The sequence below is a fragment of the Tamandua tetradactyla genome, chromosome 3 (assembly GCF_023851605.1).
Source record: "Tamandua tetradactyla isolate mTamTet1 chromosome 3, mTamTet1.pri, whole genome shotgun sequence".
NCBI classification, from domain to species: Eukaryota; Metazoa; Chordata; class Mammalia; order Pilosa; family Myrmecophagidae; genus Tamandua; species Tamandua tetradactyla.
In genome coordinates this window covers 187,064,696-187,088,580 of record NC_135329.1, presented here as the reverse complement: position 1 = coordinate 187,088,580, position 23,885 = coordinate 187,064,696, and the positions used below count along the sequence as shown (strand labels likewise).

Here is a 23,885-nt window from a genome sequence, read left to right as displayed (position 1 = left end):
AGGAAATGTGTTGTAAAAGTATGATGAAGTTCTTGTCTGGCCCTAAGAAACTCCCCACCTTCCTCTTTTTGGAACTGGCTAGTTTCTTATAGCTAAAATAATCTTTGGGGAAGAATGCGTTCAAATCCTAACTTCTTCACTTCCTAATTGAAATGTATCTTGGACAACTAAACTAACTTTTCTGAATTTGGTTTTCTTCGATAGAAAATGGAAATAAGAATGATGTCAGCTTCATGGGGTGGCTGTGATTTTCAAGTGAGAAAACAATAAAAAGGCTTGTCATACTGCTACCACTACAGTTATTATCACTATTTCTATTAATTCTGAGCAGATTAAATAGTCATTTTAAGAACTGAGAAATAACCAAGTACAAAAATGACTTTACCAAAATCAGGAAACCTATTTATTAAAAAAAAAAAATCCTAAAAGTGGGCTTTTTGAAGGAAGAAAATTAAAAAATCAACCAACACCTGGCTGATTAGCCTCGAATCCAGGATATACAGCACTCTATTTCAGCAACTCTTAACTATAATGTACAAGCAATCAAAATTTTAAAAAAGAGAAAACTAAGTGCAAAGGGTTTTAAAACCTTTGTTATCTGGCAGTTACTTAAACTTTTCTCAAACTTTAAGAACACTGAAGCATCAAAGAAAGTGCCAGTCTAGACTCTGCAGGCATTTTTCATTTAATAATCACAGTCTCTCAATAAAACACTATTCTTCCCTTTTACAGATGAGATTTAAGAAACTGAGCTTAGAGAATTAGGTAAATTAAGCCTTAGAAGTACTTGTGTTGGTGTTGGGATTTAAATTAGGAAAAACATGATTCCAAAACATTTGCCCTTAAACAAGGAATTGGTTAAGGTCGCATATACATAACCAGAAAATTGTGAGAAATGTATACTAGCAAAAAAAAAAAAAAAAAATCCTTGTGCAAAGCACATGCTTGGTAGACTTTGATTTGTTAGGTTAGATTCAAGTGAAAGGGGAGCTCTGGGAAAGTCATGATAGAATCACTAGGAGACAGTAAAGAGAGACAGCAAAAGGTGAGGCAGGGGCAATGAAGGGCAGAAGTAATAAAGACTGCAAAGATCTCTTCTGGGAGGACAAAAGAAGTTCTGCAAATTCTCTGCAACTGCTATGGAAGAAAAAGCTATGGTGTCTCCGTGATTTTTTCATGCCATATGCATAATTTCTGAACTATGTGGGGACTGGAAGTTGGGGTTAGAGAAGGAGAGGAGGAAAATTATTCCCTGTGTTTTAACACCATAAAATTATAACTTTCATTTAGAACCACAATCCTTTGGTTATTCAAGAAGCTATTATCTTGAGCCAGTAATTCCCTGATGATTCCACGCTTTGCTGTAGCTGTCATATAGTTTCATTATATGGGCTATGTTTTTGATGCTCTTTTCAGTTTAACTGAAGCTCCTCTCTCTAATACCAAGTCATTCGGACTTTTATTTTGTTAAGATTTCCTCTTTTGAATACTTTGTATTGCTCATGTACACAAATAATGTAAAAAAAAATCATTTTCATGTAATTGAGATTGTTAAACTCATAAAGTATTTGGTACATGACAAATGAAAATCCCATCTTCAATATGCAGATTCATGTAATTAAATGTGTTGCATGCATAATTAAACAATAAGTTTATGCTATTCATTGTAAAAGATCAAACTTAATTATTTTGCCTTAGAGTAGATATGATCTTAATTTTACCAGTAGAAAATATAGATTACCCTTTGGACTTCTATAGTTTATTAAGGATTTTAAATAGCCAAATGAGAAAATTTATCCTGAAAAAATGTGAACAATTTACTATAGAGAAAAGCATATTTGGATGTATCATCTAATGCATAATTGCCACATTTGCCATATTTGCAATACTATTGGTTTGGAATAGTAGTCATGATTCAAAGGCACAAAATAATAAAGTGAACAGAAGCATTTAGTCAAATTTTAATAGCTCATTAACACCATTTGAAATTGTCTTTACCCTTTTCATGCATTAATAGGAGTGGGTCAGATTAAAAATATTATAGATGGCTGATACTCAATTATTGAAATCACAGTTTTAGAGTAGAAGTTGATTGGAAGGTTTATACAATGATAACATTTATATAAAAATAGCCACAAAAACATAAAGATGTGGGGAAGAATGATCATCTCATTTCTTTTAGACAGTTTAAGGATTTCAGTTAGACAGTTTAGGGATTCTACCATTAAACCAGCTAGTCTTTATTTTATACCATATAAATTTACTCCAAAAAGAATTTAAACGGAAAAAGATATTGTGATACTAGATCAATAATGTAAGAAATGATAAATTTTATCATAAGGAGAAATTTTCTCTAATTCTCCAAGATAGATATTTTTAAGAGGAGAAAAGAGATCAAGGGAGTTTTAGAAGTTTGACACATACACACACATGCGCGCACACACACACACACACACACTCGCAAAATGCCTCTAGAGTTTTGGGATTTGAAGGGCAAGGATGGAGAACTTTCCTGTACCTTAGCAACAAGAAATGTACAATAGTATTTCAGAATCTGAAAAATAAAACTTCAGCCAAAATAAAATTTTATCTAGAGACAAACTCCTTAAAACTCAAGATCAGGAATAGAAGTACAGGCACAGCCATATACACGGGTAAAAATGGTTCTGCTTTGTCATCATAAGTGTTAGGATTTTTTTTTTTTTTCTATTTGAGACTGCTACTATACCTCTCACAGGAAAGAGGTTTCCTGATTGAGACTATAGTTGAACCCCACAGAGGGCAAGGAGAGCCATCTGGCTGCAGTTTATCTTTTCTCCTAATGGAGAAGTTACTCCTTAATGTACAAGGAAATGTTTCTGATGCTCCTGGCACATGGAGAAACAGACTCTAGAATTTACCCTGCCAATAGGGCTTTTAGCAGATGTTACTTCATTTGTTAAGTTGACAGCTTATTTGCTTTCACTGCCTCATGCAGCCAATGTTTTCACAGTGAATTTCGGGAGTTTGAGAATGGCTCCATCTGTGTGGAGTGTGACCCTCAGTGTGAAAAGATGGAAGACAGCACTCTCACATGCCATGGACCGGTAAGCGTGGAGGCATCTGTAGTTCTGTTGGCTTATTTGAATCATGCATGAATGTCAGTTAAGTCATTGTTTTATTGTTTTATCCATCTGCTCAATGGGAACGCAGAACATGCTATGCAGAAATGTGTTTAATATTCTGCCCTCAAGAGGCTTACAGTTTAGTAGTAGAGATATTGAAAACTTAAATTTCATACATATTTATGAAACTAAGTATTTATTAAGCCCCAGATAATGCATTCAAAGAGAAGAGAAATATTGAGTTGCCCTTGAAGATTTCACAGTATTGAAAAGAAAAGAAGGATAAATAAATAATTAGATCGAAGCATAAAACTTGATAATATATAAATATATATAAGTTTCTATAGGAACAAAATGAAGGAAAAGCTAATTTTGTCATTGGGATGGAGGTCGGAGCATCAAGTAAGGCTATAGAGAAGTGATATCAGGCTGTGCTCCGAAAATGATAATTCTGGAAAGAGGAAACATGCAATGACATGCAAGTGTGAAAGTTTGTGCTAAGTTTGGGGAGAACTATAAATGTTTATATCTGTGTTTAATCATTCATAACCATTATAAATAGTGTGAAGGACACTTGAAAAGGAGGAGGAAGACAAGTACTCGTAAGCTACAGTTTAAGGCAATGTGATAAGTACAGAAAATATTGAGCCGTAAGAAGCTAAGTAGGGTCTGTGGGATCAGGAAAGTCTTCGTAAATGAGGAGACGTTTATGTAGGTTGAAGGTAGCCTTAATGAGAAAATAACAGTTACTTTTTAGATCTTCCTTTGCTTTCCATCATTCGGTCTTTCTTCTTAATGATGAGGTCAGTATCAGTTTGTCATTCCAAAGTTTCATGCTCATCCTTCTTTAGACAAAATTCCAGTTTATCTATAGTGTCAAGTCATCTCTCAGTAGATTATTTGGGGACTACCATTTAGGTATAGCTAAGTGCTCAACATTGTTCCATAAGAATTCATTTGGAACTTCAGTCATAGTACTTTGTTCTACAAAGTGCTTATTTAGCACTTAATTACCTTAGGAAAAAATATCATTGAGCCCTCCAAACTTCCATTAGGCTTCAATGAACTGTTCTGGAACTTCATCTAAAGAAGGATGTGGAAAACTTGGACAGTTCAGAGAACCACTGCAAGGATGATTAAGATTGGAATATCAGAACTTTGAAAAAAAAGAAGTGGTGTTATTTGGCTTGAAGAACCAAAGTCTAGAAGGCAATTTAATATATAATACTCTCCAAGTAAGTATGCAAAGGGAATATGCAGCTATTTTCTTTCTCCACTAAGGACAGTAATGAAAAATACTATTTATCTTCAGCCTGAGAAACACAGATTCTATGAAGAATGTCATAGCAAACTGAAATAACTGTATGAATTTTTTTAAAACTTACTTATTAGGTGCATTCTTGACCATTGGTCATAGAACTAAAAGCCCTTTTTCAGAGCGAGTTTTTTTCAGAGTGTGTGAGATGTTAAAATGTTCAATAATCAATAATTTTCCCCATATCCTTGAAAGAAGGTAGTACAGATTGTATGTCTCTAGAGTCAGTTATAACATGTATTGGGCATAGATTTCAAAAATATTTGGAAAAAACTATGAATGACTACCCAGAATTACCTGTTGCTTCCTCTGTGAATCACGATGGATCCTACTGCACTGGTACTTTCTATGGATTTTTTATTCCTTCTTCCATTTTTTTCTTCACACATGTAATTTCCTTTTCTTTCCCTTACCCCTTTCATTCAGAACAGAACCCTAGGAAAGATTTTGTTCGTTATTCATCAAATAGTATTTGGTACCTATTTTGTGCCTGACTTTCTCAGCATACCAATTACTGTACTTTTTTTTTTATGTTAACAGATTCAAAAATCATTGTTCAAAGGTCTTTCTCAAAATTCACTACAGTGACATTCTTGGCTTGCTTTATTTTTTATAACATTAGTCTTTTCCCCATCTAATGAATTCTGTATATTGAAAATAAATGCTATGATTTTTTAAATCTTTCATATAATATGTATTATTTTTTTAATTAGATGTTCTTTGTGAATAATACTTTTGGTTCAACTAATTCTAATGATAGAAAACTAAGTTGTTAAGAATAAGTATAGTCGTTAATCGGCCATGTATTTTCCAATGTACTTTTGTGGAGAGGATCCCTTATATAAGATGTTGATGTTTGCTTAATATCTGTTTGAAAGCCTTATCTTTATTGAGGAAAGATTTCAATAACTGCTACTTTGGGATGGCTATACTGGTTTTCAAGCATGAAACAAAGTTTAATGACTATTATTACTGCCAATCAAAAGTGAGAATCATTGTGATTCTCATGGATCATTTCATATTCATGATTTAGCAGATGTTTATTCATGCCTTTTGTCAGCTAGTATTCATCCTAAGTATTTTGCATACATGTTTTTCTTTGTATTTTAGCTATTATTTACTATTACCATTGAGGAAACTGAACTTCAGAAATGTTCAATGTATTGCTCAATATGGTACATCTACTAAATTACAATTCTGGCATCTAGTCTCAGGGCACTTGTCTCTAAGTCCAGTACTTTTTCCATTTCTCCTGCTGCCTCCTATGATATAAAATTATGCTAGCAAATAACTAGTGTATTAATTTCTCTTAAAATTTTGTGTTTCTTCAGGTTTTCTGTCCATTCATTTCTTTTTAATAGCATCCTGTTATTTTTTTTAACTTTTTTTAATTGTGTAGTATAACATATATACAAAGCAAAGAAATAAAAAAGCAATAGTTTTCAAAGCACTCTTCAACAAGTGATTACAGGGCAGATCCCAGAGTTTGTCATGGGCTACCATATGATCCTCTCATATTTTTCCTTCTGCTACTCCAGAATATAGGAGGCTAGAGTGCTTAAATACTTATTTATCATCACAATCGACTTTTTTTTCCTTCTTTTTTGTGAACATAACCTATATACAAAAAGTTATAAATTTCAAAGCTGTCCATTCATTTTTTACTCACTTTGTTCCTGAAAAGATTTGAGACAGTTTATAAAAGTATATATAATAAAAAAATAAGTTATTCCTGCAATTTTCAAAATTATCTGGTAACTGAGAAAGATTAAAAAATAAGCTTTTAATGAACACATTTTGGTTCTGTAATGCCAGCATTTGTTGGGGAAGGAAATTAAGATCACTACTCTCAGCTAAAACTGTGAATTGAAGCTGTAAGTCAAAAGAATAGAAAGTTCGTTAAAACTAAATCAGGCATCTAGAGAAGAGCAGAGCACAGAATCAAGAAAACCTAAGTGATCAATAAGCCTTAAAATGCTTAGCAGGTAAGGACACAATGTCTGCTTGCTAATGGTGTCTGAAAAGCTAATGGTGTCTGAAAAACTGGAATAGATGAGCTCAAAGAGTGGCCCAAACTTTGTTCCTACTCCAAGGGATGCTTGCTTTCACCTTGTTACAATTCATGCTAGGTTCTTGCCTATTTAAGTGTTCACATATTGATTGTCACAACTAGAAACAGGAGGGTTTCATTACCAAACAGCAGACACATATCACTTAAGGTATTCAGAGTTTCCGGAAGGTTCTCCATAAGACTGACACTGTGACAAAATAGAGGAAGAAATCATCAAAGCCAGTTGGAATTCTCACTCCTGATCTTTTGGTTTATTCTATAGTAATCACATTTATCTGACCTGGCAATGTTTTAGCAGTTGCTAATATTTATGTAAAATTGTATGGCTTGGAAAACACTGTTACATCTTGAATCAAAGTAGGAAACTAAGCTGTTAGAAATAAGTATAGTCATTAATATCAGGCACCTGGCATATTGAATTAAAGACTACCTTAATTCAAGTGTGACCTGATCTTAACTGATTTCATCTGCACAGGCCCTATTTTCAAATAAGGTCACATTCTGAGATACTGAGGGTTAGGTATTCAACATATCGTATTTTGGGGGGACGCAATTCTACCCATAACAGAAAAATGACCCAAAAGTCAGCAGCCTGGCAAAATATAGAGCTTGAACTCAGCTATAGAAGTTCTGACTCCAAGTTTCATGTTCTTTTTTATTTTTCCTGCTTTTTTTCAGGCAACATTGTCTGTAAGTATAATATGTAAAATTTTTGCTTTCTGGGAATATGACAGCTATATGTGAAATGAAATAGTATTATCTTATTTAAATGTGACAGAAATCCATGATAATCATGAGAGAGAGATTTGAAATTGAGCAAGGCCTCTGTTTTTTCATCCTCATTTGTCTGCACTTGGTCTTCTCTATTTCATTCTTTTTCAATATGATCCTTTCATCTTCACTTTCACTAGTCCTGTATAGTGAGAAGAAAAGGAAATCAGATAAAATTGCAGGAGACCAAAATGTAGGCTATAGGGCAGCAAAGAGAAAGGGACAGATTTAATATACATTTTTATAAAAGCTATAGTAGATATGAGTTTAATAAGGTTGTACTACCCTAATAAATAATCCCTATATTGTAGTAGCTTACAAGAAAATGCTTAAATCTTTTTCATGTAAAGTTTACTGCAGGTCTGGGCAACTCTCTGGCCCCTCTCTCTCTACAGAAAGCTAGAATTCCAGGATGCTTTGAACTTATGACACTTGCACATCCACACAGGGTTCCAGAGTCAAGGCAGCTCTCATACATCACTTCTACTTGCATTCCATTGTCCAAGGCAAGCCAGATCTTACCTCTAGAGGGAGGAAATACAATCTTCCTGGGTACCTGGACGTTGAAGAGAATTAGATCTTAGTAGCTTTATGCATGATAGTAACTACCAGAGAAAAATATCAATGTTGCTAAGAAAAATGTAATGTTTCTATCAGGCTTTAGTTGCCTACTAGATTATTGAGTCCAGAGGTAGCTTCTAATCAGTGAAAAAAGAAGAGTAGAGCTTTCACCTCCATTTTCTGTATTGTATTTATGAGTTCATTCATTGTTCTTAGAAGCTTTCTGACTACAATGATAGTAGAGTAAGGAGTAGGCATACATTTATTTCTTTAAATCTCTTTTTTAGGGAAATAAGAATCAGTACATTTCATTTCTTTTGAGATTGTTCAGCACTTTTCTAAATTATGTTAGCTTAGGGCTTTAGGCTAAAACAAACAAATAGTTAAGAGATGTTTAACAAAAGGAAGAACAAAAAAGAATTTGTCTTATTAAATTATATTTAAATCTCAAATATGAATTGAATTTTGATATATTTTTGTATCTTCTGATTTTACCCGGGCACTGTTCAGTTTTAGTCCACACCATACAGTCCATCCCTAGTGTACAATGAATGGCTCTTGGTATATTAGCATAGTTATGGATTCATCACCACAATCAATTTAAGAACATTCTCATTGATCTGAAAAAAAAAAAAAAATCCTATATCCATTATAGCCCATATCATTGATACTTAGCTTTGGTCTTGGCATTGTTTTATAAGAGTTTTTAGAGAAATAATTCTTAATTCCCAATTCTGGGTACAATTGCCTCTTTTGCTCATAGTAAGTTTTATTTATTCTTATGTTCAAAAAGACATCAGCTTGTTTTTTGTCCTGTACAATAAATCGTGCCACCAAGCATGCTTGCACTGTAAATGATTTTGCATAATAGACGGCATTGCGTGCCTAAGTACCCATAAGCAGATGTTAAAATTGGAAGCCTGTAAAGTATTCTTTTTGGTAGGAAATAAGTTGTCATTAGCAAACTCTTAATGTTGAATAGGGATTAGGTTTCATAGTTCTTTTCTTTATTTTATTTCTGAGCCTCAAAGTAGTGAAATAGGCAGATAAATGATCACAGTCTCAGTATTTCTAGCTGCCTATTCCTGGTTAATTTCTCTCCCTTTCATCACTGCTCTCCATTAGAAGCCTCCATCTTTAAAGTTTTAAATATTGATTTTCTTCATTTCCAGGTGTCTCATATCACCAAATCGCAACGTCTCACTGCATTTGGATTAACATTTATGTAGGGATATAATACATTGCCAGGATGGGATATGATACCCATACTACCCGCCTAATTTCAGTATAATTTTGCTAATTATTGGCTCCCAAGTACGACTGTTTACATTTAGAACCCTGATAAATTAAATTGCCACACTCTATATTTATTATGTGTTCTATATCTAAATTGTCTTCAGTGTGATCTGTTACAGTTGTTGAACCACGTGGGCTTGGCCAGATTTGGGAGATAAATGAATCAGGGGAAGAGGTAGTTGCAGGAAGGAGTTGTCAAAGAGAGGGAGGATCCTAAGACAAAATGGGTTTCTGGAAATAGGGGTGGTAGTAAATTTCAAGTAGGAAATATCACTATTCAAAACTTTGGAAAAAATAATAAAGTTTTCAAAAAGTTAAACCACATTTAGTAAAAGAGATTTGAAATACTTGGTAGCAGAATGTTTGAAAATATTGGCATCTTTTAAGAAAATAGCATTTTTAAAATAAAAACGTTCTCAATTTTCCTCATCTGAGGATATGCTATTTACCATTTCTTGCATGTTTACTGACCCCAGAACCTAATCCAAGCCTGTTTTTATTTTGTAAAATTCTTAGATGTTTAATACTAGTTTTATGTTTTTCATTTTGTTATGACATCCATATACATTTTCATATTATTATCATTTATTAACATACTACATTTTGGAAAATTAGTATCTATTATAGATATAAATATATAAAGTGAGTTCCATTTAAATTTATCATGCTCATATTTATATCACCTTTACACTTGGATAAGTTTCTCCATGTAATTTTATTTTGTGCATATCTATTTTATTGTCAAGAGTTCTTGATATTTGCTCATCAGAATATACCTTTATATGGATTTATATTGTTCTGTGACATGCTAAAATCCCTCAAAATAGACGTGATGTGACTTTAGTGTTATCACAAGCTGGTTTGAGATAGACAGCCACCTAGAAATTAACTTTGTTTGCTCAAACTGCGAAACTCCTTTTATTTCAAGCAGAGTAAAATGTAAAATTTATTTTTCCAATAAAGTCGTGATAATTTAGATCTACTTCTATATGAACTTCACTGTTACCTAAACCCTATCATGTCCTTCTCCTCATTAATATTTAGTATAGTATTTACATACTCCCAGTGATTTTGATGAAACAACCCCGGGGAAAATGTGTTATTACCAAATATTGTTGCTCTGTAATATCACCAGTAATAAATTACAAATAGAAAATACTGATGTCCTTTTGAAAAAGTCATTGAACATTTTTGTGTATGCAATTACATCAAATTAGAAGCAAGACATGGAATTCAGTTAAGCCACTAACCACTTATTTAAAAAAAAAAAGGAAAATATTTCAGGAACAAACCTTTCATTCTCTTTTCCAGCATGCAGGGTATCAAAACTGAGCTATGAGACTCTCATGAGCTATACTGGTACTGCAGAAGCTATATCCACATTTGTGTGGATGAAAATAGTCTCCAGTTCCTTAGAAGAAGAATCGCCTCCCAGTGAATTCTCAATAATATATTGCATGAATGTACTACAAAGGAAATGACAATACTATTCTTTCTCTATTTTTTTTTTCTTTCTCACCTTTCAGGGACCTGACAACTGTACAAAGTGTTCCCATTTTAAGGATGGTCCAAACTGTGTGGAGAAGTGTCCAGATGGCTTACAGGGGGCAAACAGTTTCATTTTCAAGTATGCTGATCAGGACCGAGAGTGTCGCCCCTGCCATCCAAACTGCACCCAAGGGTAAGCATCGCTGCTGGCCCAGGACTCTCCCTGTATGTGTTGCCAATCAAAAGGTACACACATGCCTCTTATTTCGGATGCTGTCTGCTAATTTTATAATAACTTTAGACAAAACTCTGTTGATCTTTTATTTTTATTATGTTGACTGTCCGTGAAATCCTTTCCAAGAGAAAGGATTAAGGAAGCAGATTTGTGTACTCTGAAATATTTCTGGTTTAGCATTTACCTATACCAATTCTTTTGAGACCTCTGTGAAGTTGGTATTCATGATGGGATGTAGAGATTCTTCCAAATTTAACTGAAGACTCAAGATACCAGGAAGGACAAGATAGTAGTCATGCTTTTGAGATTTCCACTTATTAAATCCTTAACAGTGTTTTTTCTGTTTCTGTTTCCTTATTGTCACAATCAGCTTAAGGTGAGGATATGTCTTTCTGATAAATACTGCCTTCGATTACTCCTTCAAGAAAATCTAATGGAAGGCAGTGTTGGAGGAAAAAAAAAAAAGGAGAACATAGTTATATGTATATTGATAAAATTACGAGTTGATTTTGTGAAAGTAATTGCATTACAGATTATCCTATGCCCTAGCATTTCTTTAGTCAATATAGGACAATGCACAAATGGGTGCATCTTTTCTGTTTTTCAACAGAATTCATTGTGCAATCAATAATAAGTGGATTACCTACAATACAGATAACAACAATTCAATAAAAAACACATCACAAAAATCTAAAAAAACTGAACCATGCAAGAAATATCACTCATTTAAAACAAACCCCATGAACTATTTCTTAAAAGACAGCTAGTCTCTTTTAGCCAGGACTTTTATTTTCCTTCCCTCCAAAAGGTGAATAATTTAGAATTAAAAACAGTTTCACATACTCTATTCTTCTGTCCATATAATCTCTTTTCCATTGTGTGTGTGTACATGTGCACACACTCATACAAGCACACACACACACACACACTTTTGTGTTGAGAATCATCTTGGGTACTTTATAGCTGGCAGGGAAGTATGAGATTCCATAAAGACATTTTCTGCCAAATTAAGGACTAGCTGTTAGGGGATATTGAAGAAGTTAAGCAAGCAACATCATTTTCTACCAAGAAGACATCAATTTGCAGATGCTGCTGCAATTTCCTGCAGGTCAAGAATCAGCTTAAGTCACTCTATGAAGTGGCATATCCTCAAAGGTAAAGTAATATTCTGCCATACAAATTCAAATTGAGTTAGGAAGAGCTAACTGCAAATTCACTGGTTTACACATAAGTATATAAGTTGAGGATTCTGAAATAGTCACATAGACACTTTGCTTCAAGGACTAGAAGTAATAAACCGCTTCCTTTGTAAGTGTTTGGCCCACTTGAGTTAAGAGTATTTCACGAAGAAACTACTGGTATTGGACAGAAAGAGTCAGCAACAGAAAAAAAACTTTGCCTGATAAAATCATCATCCACAAGAGGGTTTTGTTGTTTTGCAGCTAAAATTAAGCCAGTAAATTATTCAATATAATATTGATGTCAACAGCTGTCGCCATTCAAAATGAGACCTTTTGCTGTTTTTGCAAATCTAATTACAATAACGCCATTAGGGAAATGAAAGGGAGATCACAGAGCCGTAGTTTGGATATGTGGCTGTTGTGTCTTCCTCTCAGCCCTTTTAAATCATGGTGATATAATAAAAGAAAACATGTATAGTGGGGGGAAGTAGAAGTAAGGGGCAATGAAACGAGAATGGTTTGCCACAACAGCAAAATGTGGATGTCAACCAAAGGGGAGGATGAAGGTATAATAAAGAACAAATCTCACTAAATCATTTGGGAACACCAAGTAAAGAGAAGAAAGATGCCTTTAGTAACTCACTGCTGCAGAATTACAGAGAGACAAAATTTGAATATTGTATACTCCCAGGGATCTTCTAAGATTCTCTAAGACAGTCTTGGTCCTGCACGTTTTTATTTTGGTTTGTTATCGTTGAGCTCCCTGCGCTCCTCTTTTCCCAGCAGCCTCCCTGTTGTCCAAGTTCAGTCACTTCATCAGTGTTTTGTGGTCCAGTCCCAGAACAGAGTTTAGGAATTGAGCATCCCCAAATTAACACTAATTGCTGATCAGCAATAGTGCTTTGAGCTCCTTTAGTGAAGTAACGAAGGGCTCTGTGCAGAGTCTCTTCTTTTCAAACTGAGCATTTAGAAAGATCAGAGAGATGGTAGCGCTGATAAGACAAATGGCTATTTTTCTTCCTAAATACGCATAGTAACTGACCTACCAGTAAATGTGAACTCACCAGGCCACCTCCATTTCTGGAAAACAGCTCTTCTTTTCTGTGCTAATATTATGTCATTTAGATAATTCAAGTATCGAGTTAATGGAAATAGTCTTTCACATCACTGTTTTTAGAAGAAAATTCTTACTTTGAATCCCGTTTAATGATATTTTTAAAAGACAAAATTATCTGTGTAATACTGTAAAAGCACTTTTTCAACTCTAAAAGTACATTGAAGGCTCTAATAATTCTTTAGATGTGTTTTATATAAATTATCCATTTAGCCCCGATCAGGACATTTTCACTAATATCCCTACAGAGAAAAACAAAAATAAACAACCGTCTCTTCTTGCCTTTACTAGAGTGCCCCTGTTTTGGCCACTTTTTCCCATTTTATTCATCCTTCATCTTTGTTATATTGAACATCTACTCTGTGGCAAGTATAGCGATGGGCAGATATAGAAATGAGCTAGTTCTTGACCTCTATGGACCCACTCCAGTGAATTTACATTATTACAATTGATATCCATTCACTAGAAACCCTTCCATACGGCATTTTGAAATGATGAGCAAGAATCTAAAATATAAAAATGATCTTCACATTTAAAAAAAGCAAGAGAAAATAATAGCAAGAGAGGAACTTAAAAAAAGACCTTAGCACACTAAATTTAGCTTGTAATTAAGTGAGGTTAAGGCAAGGATTATAGTTGCCTTACTAATATCACTTGAGTCTATGCTAATTTAATGTCAACTAAAATTTGGTTTTGTAGAAAATCAAACCTTATATCGGACATGGGAAAGAATTTCCTTTGATGGAGGGAAGGAAAGAAGGGCTGCTTGTAGAATTAAGATACCTTTTCAGTGGAAACGAAAAAATCCCCCCCTTTTCATTTCAAATTCCTGACCCAATTTTGTCAAAATACCTCATCTGTGTTGGTTGTATGGGCCCATCAGGCATTTATACATCAGTAAGGTATAATATTTGGTAAGAACCACCAAATAAACACAGTTCAATATTCATAAGTCCACATATTATTTTCAGATAGGTTAGGTAGATATGTCATGATTTTCTTTCTGATCTTTTGTAACATACATTTTTTAAGAGTTTTACTATTCTTTATCCTGATTTATTCCCTTAATTTGGGGCTTTGACTCTTCAAAAGTTCTGAGTTTTCATTATAGTGTTACCTTGCTGAATCAATATAAATTGCATAAATTACTTATGCAGAGAAAGCACAAAAAGTTGAAATAGAATTTACATGTTTCAGTATTCATTGACTTGGATTTAGAAAGGATGGTGACACTTGTTATATCCTCATTCTTCTTTGTCTTCCATTTTTTCTTTCATCCTTCAACTATAAATGTGTTTAAACTTCAAATATCCTAAACAAAATTTTCAGCACACTTTTTAAAAGTTTTCTCTTTTTTTAAGTTTTTATTAGACAAGTTGTAGGTTTACAGAACAGTTATGGGTAAAATACAGGATTCCCATAGAGCAACACTTTCATTCGTGTTGAAAATTTGTTGCAATTGATAATAACACTATTTTTGTAATTCTGCTATTTTTTAATAGTAGCAACACTTGTTACAATTGGTGAGAGATTATTAAAGTAGTACTTTTCCTATTATCCATAGTTTATGTAGGGATAATTTCCCCCATCTTCCCTATATGTAGTTATTTTTGACGCTTGTCTTTATTTTATTAGTCATCTACCCATACACTGAATAAAGGATTGTAAGTTACATAGTTTTTACAAACACATTTTCACATTATAAAAGCTATATAGTCATATGATCATTATCAAAAATCAAGACTACTAGGTTACATTTCACGAATTTCACGTATTTCCTTCTAGATATTCTGATACACTAGAAACTGAAAAGAAATGTCTATATAATGAGTCAGTGGTCATAATCATTTGTTAAATCCTAATTTCCCAGTTACACCTCCTCCCTCTTATTTGATCATCCTTTTAATCTTTAGGAATATCTAGGCAATGAGCATTTTAAGTTTTTCATTAGAAAGGGGTGTCAACCTTATGGGGTAAAGAAATGAAACTGTTTGATGTTCTTGGAAAGAATGGTACCTCTGGCTTTCAGGGATTATCTGGCATAGGAACAATCTGAAGGCAATAAATGTCTAGAAAAATAAACTTACTAAGTGAAACTTTTATAGAGTCTTTGACAGAGCCCAGGTATTCTTTAGGGCCTTCAGGAATACTATAGATTGGGGCTTGGCATACTGTGGCACTTTTCAGTATCTGACTGAAGTCTATATAAGAGTAACCTCCAGAATGACCTCTTGACTCTACTTAAAATCTCTTAGCCACTGAAACTTTATTTTATTCCATTTCTTTTCCCCCTTTTGGTCAAGAAGGCATTCTCAGTCCCACCATACCAGGGCCAGGCTCATCGGTGGGAGTCATGTCTCACATTGCCAGGAAGACTTACACCCTTGGGAGTTATTTCCCATGTAATGAGAAGGGTTGTGAGTTTATTTGCAGATCAACAAACTTTTTTGACACCACATCCTATCTCCTCAGTCTCTCCTTTCCGTTTTTTTCTTGCTTCTACTCTATTATCTCCAATGTGCTTCCCAAATCACAGAAACCAAGCTTCTAGTAACCTCAAAAATGACAAGTGAAATAGTCTTAACCTTCTTATTTTAATAGACCTTTCTGTATCAGGCACTGACGATCACCCTTCTTCCTTAAAGTTCTTTTCTACTTTAGATCCCAGACACTGCAATCCATTGATTTTACTAATTATATTTTATCACATTTCTATCACAATGAGCTCTTCTTATGACATTTGCCAGTTACTGGATTTCCTTTGGGTTTCAGACCTCAGCCTCTGCTTTTCTCATTTTATTTATTCTTCTGTGATCTTTGCCACATGGTTTTAACTTTCTCCTATAAACTGATAGTTTAAAACTGATCATTATAGCTGTATCATATGTCCCCTCTTAGCTACAAGTTCATCTTTCTAGCTGCAGAGGAAGATTTCTACCAACATGTGGGATAATCCCACTAAAGTCTAGATATCTAAAACTGAAATTATATGCTCAAAGAAACATGTTCCATCTCTTGGATTTTCTCCTTCATGTTAGTTACCACCATTCGCAAAGCTAAAAATATGAGTCATCCTTAACTCCTCTAATCCTTTCACTTCTATCATCAAATTAGTTATCAACTTTTTTTTTTTGCCATAATTTTAGGACGTTTCTTAAATCTGTCCCTTTGCCTTAGTCTCAGTTACCATTTCCCTAGTTTAGCCATTCATCTTCTCTATCTTCAAATTGACTACCTGCTGTAAGGCAAAGAGATCTATATAAAATACAAATCTAATAATTTCACAACTTGTTTAAAACCATACAGTGGTTTTCTATTAAGTTTGTTTGAGGCAAATCACCTTCAAAATCTGGCTCCTATCTAACTTTCTAACTTTCTTTTGTTCCATTCCCCAGTGCCTCATATTTTGATCTCCAAATACTCAGAACTACTTGCAGTTTTCCATATATGTCATGTATTTCCTCAGATCTGTGCTTTTGATCATGATGTCCCTTACCCCATAGAAATCACTGTCACAGCAACCCAAGTTCTCAGCACCTAAGGCTTAGCAGCCTAACCCGTCCAGGAGGTTACCATGACCTTTTAAAACTAGTCCATATGACCCTCCTCCATGCACCCTAAACCCCTTTTAAATATTTTTAATGCATTCATCAACATTGTACAGTATGCATCTGTTTATGCATTTATCTTCATTAAACTGTGAGCTCTTTGAGAATCAGGAAAGTTAAAGTTTCTAATTCATCTTTTTTTCTTCCCTCCAGCTCCTAGAGCAGTAGGGACACTTAGTAGGAGTGCAGTACACATTTCTTAAGGGAGGAATTGAGGGGCTTTCATAAGTCACAGTCTCTCCTCAGATTGACTTTCCCTTTCAAATATTTTTATATTTCAAAAGTTATTATAAAGGCACAGTCTGTAAACTAACCATGGCTTTTCTGATTCTCATTTGAACATGAGTAGACTATAATTTTACAGAATGACAATATGGTGTAAAAAAAGCATTTTGAAGACCATACAGTAGGAACTTCAAAAAAGTAAGTTTTCCAGAGTAGAATAAAATAAAAGTACATAAGAAATTTTGGAAACTTTTTCTGTGTTTATTTTCCATTTTTACAAGTATTTTGATTATGGCAATAATGCAGTGCTGTGTTTCTATTTACTTCTTTGTTTTTTTTTTAAAGAGTTGTCATAGGTAGTATTTCTCATATTTGTGTAACTTATTTTTTTTTTCTGAACTGCTCAAAACCAATTCTCAAAACAAAACAAAACAAAATTTCCTACCTCATAGGAATTTGAAAACAAATATTAATGGAACAGAGAGTAACTTAATTGTCATTATCCATAATTATATTATTTCACTGATGCTTAGAGTTATTTAAACATGTAATGAAGAATCTGACCTTCAATATGAGTGCCTTTTATGTCATTATATAGTGATTTAAAGTTAGCTTCTTTTTCAGTTTTGTTATTTAAAGTTTGGAAATATGTATATATATAATCTTTATTATCAAATGAATTAGGCAGGTCTATAAATCATAGCTATAGGAAGAATCTTGATAATATCCTGGAACTATATGTCTTTGATGGAAAAAGAAAAAGAAAATAGTAATATTTCTACAATAGTGCAAAGGAAATTCTAGGGACTGTACTTCAAAATTCTGTGTATTAATTCCATTTAAGTCTGAAGAACAGTGGATTCTTTAGCTACCTGGGTCTCAATGTATTCATCTCCTCCAAGAATATGTATTTATTTGTCATTATAATTCAATATTATGGCAGTTTAAAACCTGCTTGTATTTGCCTGTTATGGTACTGCTATTTTAAAAGAGAGCTTCAAGATAAATGAGAGTGTGAAAAGTAGTTAATTTACTTTTTAAATGAATTCATGTTTAAAGATAAGTATTTTTTAAAGACAGTCACAACCAAAGACTGGAATGATGTGATTATGTTAAGTATGCATGAGAATAGCATTAAAGCATGTTAACTCATTTCCTGCCAAAATCAATCTTTAATGGGCATTACTACATCAGGTTATTATGTTATATGTAATAGTTCAGGTCCCTTTTTTATTGATTTTGGGCTTTACTTAAACTAAAGGCCTTTAGAAGAAGTCATGTACATAAAATCAATTATTAGCCATTGAAATAGCAAGTTAATCATTGAGGCATATAATCATGACTAAAGCAAAATAATTGAAAGCAGTAGAAATGGGCTGTGTGTATTTGGAAGTTATCCACAGAAGCAGGGCAAAATGTCCTTTCCTGTGGACACGTTTCTTTGCACTCCCTTTGGGTGGTAATTGCAATTTGCTTCTGTGTGTCTGTCAAGCAGTCATGTTCTCACCAGTTTTAAATTCATGGTGTTCTAAATATTATCTGATAATTGTAATTAAGAATTTGACATGATTCGCATTTATCTTATTGATTCTTTAAAAAAAAATAACTAATTTTCTTTCCTTGTATTTTTTAAACTTGGCTCTTCTGCAGGTGCATAGGCTCAAGTATCGAAGACTGCATTGGCCTGATGGATAGGTACTTCGTGTGCTTATTTCCTGTTGTTTTTCCTCCAAGGCTCCATGTTTGAGCCCTGCTGCATGTGTGCGCATGTCACTGTGGATGGAGAATGATGTTTTTTGTTCTGTAATTGTTTGCAGGTGTAGCGGTCCCACTAGTCATGACTGCATTTACTACCCATGGACGGGCCATTCCACTTTACCACAACACGCTAGGTAACATCCACCATGTTTCCATTTTGTCACTCAGATTCTTTCCCGATTATCATGGATAAAAAGCACTAACCAGTTGGACCAAATGTAAAATATAAAGAGTTATGAAAGAGGCATAAATACTTCATTTTTCCAGCCACAATTTTTACCTCTTTTTCCTTCATTCATTATGTTTCCAGAGTCCAAGTTAGTAATTGCACTGGTTTTTAATGTTATGCGTTGAAAACTTTTGAATTATTAATCTGAATCTTGAATAGAATATTTTGTTCTTAATTTTACATATGATTGCAAAATTAAAGATTTTTAAGGGAGAAATTTGAAAACCTCAGTCTCGTTTTGGAAGATGTTTGTTACTTAATCTGATTCAATTTCTGATTCTATGCTATTTTGAACTGGTTGGTATATATTCTCTAGGTGCCAAAATTACCATACTGAAGACAGTATTGAAAATATTTTACGTGGGTAAAAGTGCAACTTGAAATTTAACAACACATTAAACTTCATGTTCCTCATGTTCACACTGAAACCTACACACAGATGTTTATAACGGCTTTATCCATTATCCCCCAAATCTGATAAGTGCATAAATGTTCTTCAGTTGTATATCCATCAAAACATAGTAACACTTTTCAGCAATAAAAAGGAACAACCTGCTATTACACACAACAGCATGGATGAATCTCAAGTGCATTATGCGAAAGAAAGAATCCAGATTTAAAAGACTGCATACTGTGTCATCCTGGAAAAGTCAAAACTCTGGGGACAGAAAATAGATAAGTAGTTGTCAGGGGCTGGGGGGGTGGGGTGAGGTTGACTACAAAAGGGCACCAGGGAATTTTAGAGAGGAATGAAATTGTTCTGTGTCTTGGTTATGGTGGTGGTTGCACAAATGTATGGGTTTGCCTAAATTCATAGAACTGTACATTTAAAAAGGTGAGATATATGCTGTATGCAAATGATACATCATTAAACTTGACTTTGAAAAACTCTCATATTTAGGAAAATAGTAATTTTACAAACTTAAGTAAAGACAAATTTAGCTTACTTTATGAAACAAATCAGCTGCATCTTTTTATTAGAATGGAAGTAATGCTAAATTTCAATTAGCAAAGTGAGAATTAGAGGATCAAGTTATATTGCTTTCAATGTAAACTTTTAGATTGAAGTATAACATACATAATGTAAAAGTACACAAAAAATTGTATAAAGCACAGATGAAGGTCCCCCCCACAAAAAAAAAACACTTGTATAACCATCACCTAGATCAAGAAACCAATATTATTGAAACCACAGATGTCCCCTTGTGCTTCCTTCCAAGAGTAAACATTCTCCTGATTTCTGAAAGGCTCAATTTGCCTGGTTTTTCATTTAATATAAATTCATTTAATCAAGTATGTTCTCTTCATATCTGGCTTCTTTTGCTAAACATTATATTTAAGAGATTCATCCATGCCATTGATCATAGTTTTCTCATTCATATGGTATTGCCTTTAAAAGTTTTCAAAACAATCAAATTAGTGATATGTCATATTAATAAATTTTTTTAAATGAAGTAAATAGGGAAATTAAATTCTAGGAACAAAGAATGTGCTATAATCAGTTGGTTTTATAAAACAGTGGCACTTTGACACTTGGGTACAATCGAGACTGGCTTCAAAAGTTGTTTAGGGCAAGATCAAAATTATGAAATCAGTCACAGGAAGTGGGGATGAAGAGAGGGAAATAATATGAATATATGGAAAAGCCTAAGACCCAAGGTGAAATTTTATAAGCCAAAGTTCATCTTAGATTGTTACTACATTTATGAAATAGTTGGTCATCCTTGAGACTTTGGTTGAACCACTACTATCCTTTTCATATTTATTATGATAATTTTTTATAGTGATTCCAGTTGATTAGTGAGGGGCGATATGGTATGTGATTAAATGTGCTATCTTTGGAACCAGATATTCTTACTGCAAAGTCAGGCTGTAGCGGCTCTACCGCTTATTAGACATGTGACTTTTGGGAACTTCCTTATATTCTTTGAACCTCAGTTCCTTATGTGTTAAATGGGTAGATTAATATAGCTCATAAATTGTGAAGATTGAATAAGTTTATGGATGTAAAGTCCATAGGACTGTGCTTGCCTCATAAAAATCACTCAATAACTATTATTTTTTCTTTATATATTGAGTTTTCTCAACTTTGGGGATAGGGGACATGACTTCCAGGGGGAGTAGAGAAGTTTCTCAGTCACTGAGAAAGCTTTGATATATGCCTCTACCCCTTGCATACTAGAGATTCCAATGGAATTCTTTAAGGAAAGGAAGACATTCTTCTCTCTCTACCTTGAAAATCCTGTTATAATGTACATCATTGCCACCGATGAGAGTGGGTCATGGACTAGTGTGCAGAGGCAGAGAAAATGTTGAAACCCCAGTAACAGGTCACTTGTAGTTTTTAATGAGTGTGATTCAGGTTACATAATTCAAAATCATAGTTTGTCTTACTATGTGGAGTGAGTTGCTCCAATACGTTGTGGGAACACAGGTGCAGAGCACAGCAGAAACTTTCAACAAATGGTCTCTTTATTACTTGCATAGTATAAAGAGTCCAGGAGGGGCAAGTAATCTCCTTGTCACTTACATAGCACACAGAGTCCAAAAAGTAGGGGAAGAAGTCCCATCATGGCAGGTTTCCCAGGGTGGCTGAAAACTGGCCCAGATCAGGCTCTTCCCACTTAGTGCCAGAAAAGAGACAAATCTGTACTGTTTGAGTGTGGCTTTTATCTACTTCAGGGTGGGGTTCCTGTCACTGAGAATTCCTGTTCTATATGCATCTAGGGCTGCTTGTTCCTGGTTTATGGGTTCAAGGTCTGGCGGTGCATTTCCATAGATTTACCATCTCCCTCAGGCTTGGAATAGCATGCAATAGAAAAGGAGGTGCAGTAACCGAAGGAGGCAGAGGATGGTCACTGGTTTGTGTTTGTGACTTCCCAAGAGAAGGAAGTGAGGGTAGGTGAGGTCTGGGTGATGGCCACTCAACAGGTGTCTGTGACTTCCCTAACAATAGATTTAATATTTCCAGCATGTAGACAAAAGTAGTATCGTGGTGCTCAGTCCTATTGCCTGGGTTTCTGAACATACTTTATGATCTAAGACTAATACATCTAATTTAGATTTGCCTATTTAGTAACACTATAAATAGTACAGTAAACCTATCATTCCTAAAACAAAAGCATCTGTAGACATTGTGTACAGTTAAGAAGAAATGGTTCTTGAATAGGAAAGCCTGAATTCAAATCTGGACTCTACCATGCTTCTTCTCTCTAACTGGGTCTGATAATAAACATTTTAAAAATTGGAATTCTTATACTTCATATGGTTGGTATGAGGAGTGATCAAAATAATATACAGAAACTGTCATATACCATATACGCTCATTGCTGGCAGGTACTACTCAATTTGAAGGCTTGGCATTATACTCTCTTTGAAAATTCCCTGAGGATATGTTATATTCAGTGGTTTACATAATTAGCTGAGCATTAATCCAGTAGATTAGTGACTACAGAATTGACATATCAAAATTGCTTAGGTTTTGAATGTTTAAATTTTGTATCACAATAATGATTTCAAGAAATTGGCAGTAAGTAGCAAAGAGTTTTCTTTTAGACAATTGTGGATATCTTTCATGAATACCTATTTTGGATTGGTGTTTAAAACAATGCAATTCTATTCTTCAGTTTTATCGACTTAGAATGAATTGACTTGTCCAAATCTCCTCATAAGGGCTGTTTTATGTGAAGTATTTAACCTTGCCACTTTAAAACCATAGGATGTTTTGATGCAGATTGGTTGAGAAGTGAAAGTAACATGTATCTCCATTTTCAGTGCCCTTAATATTATAGTATATGTTTTTTCTCTGAGGTGTGGTAGGTATACGTTTAATTGAAAGCAAACTAATGTAGTAATGTTTCAAGCCCTTTTCCATTTTTAAATTCCATGATAGTTTTTAAAGCTACTATCTTAATTGATTAAAGTGAGTCACACAGAATAGGAAGGAAAAAAAACACAACTGAAAATATTTTAAAAACCCTAAGTTTCATAAACCATGTTTTAACTGGGAGATTCTATCCAAATGCCTATTTTCTTTTAGTCATAGAGAATTATATTGTGCATGTCTGTGTGGCTATTCTGAAATATTTAGAGTTCATTCTCCCTACTGTCCCATTAAGTTATATTCTGTTTCCTAAACCAGCATGAAAAAAGATTGAAGATTTAAATGAAATCAGGTGAAATGTTTCCAATCTTGATCGATTTTCATTTTCTAAGCAGTGTTATTCTTTTCCAAGCCTGTAATTTGTGAATTGGTTCTTACACCCCATTTACCTTATAGACTGCTGCTGGAATTTTTTCCAGTAAGATTAGGTAGGATAGAATAGAGTATTTTTTTAACCTTTAGTCTCCTAGAATATGCTACTTGTAGTGAAAATAATACTAGAGATTTTATAACCTCTCTCTACTTCTCTTATCTGATTAAATATTTTTAAAATAATACTAACCTTTGATGATTTTGCTGTTCCATCAAGAATCCTATGAAAAAATGTGTTCAGCAAGTTTTTTTTTTTTAATTTTTGTTTGGATGTTATCGGTTTTTGCCTGCACATATGCTATTATAACATAGAGTCTGATAGACCAAAGTACTAGATGCTGTTCTATTTTAGTTTCTTAGCCAAATATAAATCTAAAGCTTTTTATAATCTTAGGTTTTTATTCCATTAGGGTTTACATTTGTTAATTTCAATAAATAAAGACTTTATTAGCAAAACATTTCTTTTTGTGTGTTAGCAGTCACAGCTATAAAGTGACTAATAAATCTTTTTGAATTTGTGTAACAATGTAAGATTACTAGATAACTATGAAAACATTTGTGTTTGTTTACTTGCTCCAATTCATTTAATCTAGATGCTTTGCAATATGAAATAAGGTCATTGAACTCAATTTAATTCGCTAAATCTTGTGTGGGCAGATATTTGAAAGCTTTCA

At 33.8% G+C, this 23,885-nt stretch overlaps 1 protein-coding gene across 7 annotated transcripts in view; it reads left to right on the top strand.

Annotated features, from left to right (window-relative positions):
* Positions 1-23,885, top strand: part of ERBB4 (erb-b2 receptor tyrosine kinase 4) — a 1,077,155-nt gene that overhangs the window by 790,504 nt on the left and 262,766 nt on the right. For 4 of the 7 annotated variants that reach the window (XM_077154989.1, XM_077154987.1, XM_077154993.1 and 1 more), the window contains exons 14-16: positions 2,993-3,086; positions 10,645-10,799; positions 18,787-18,861. In XM_077154989.1, coding sequence (XP_077011104.1) covers positions 2,993-3,086; positions 10,645-10,799; positions 18,787-18,861 — 324 coding nt within the window. Of the gene's footprint in view, positions 1-2,992; positions 3,087-10,644; positions 10,800-18,619; positions 18,665-18,786; positions 18,862-23,885 lie in introns of all 7 variants that reach the window. The other 3 variants (XM_077154992.1, XM_077154988.1, XM_077154990.1) reach the window with 2 other exon arrangements.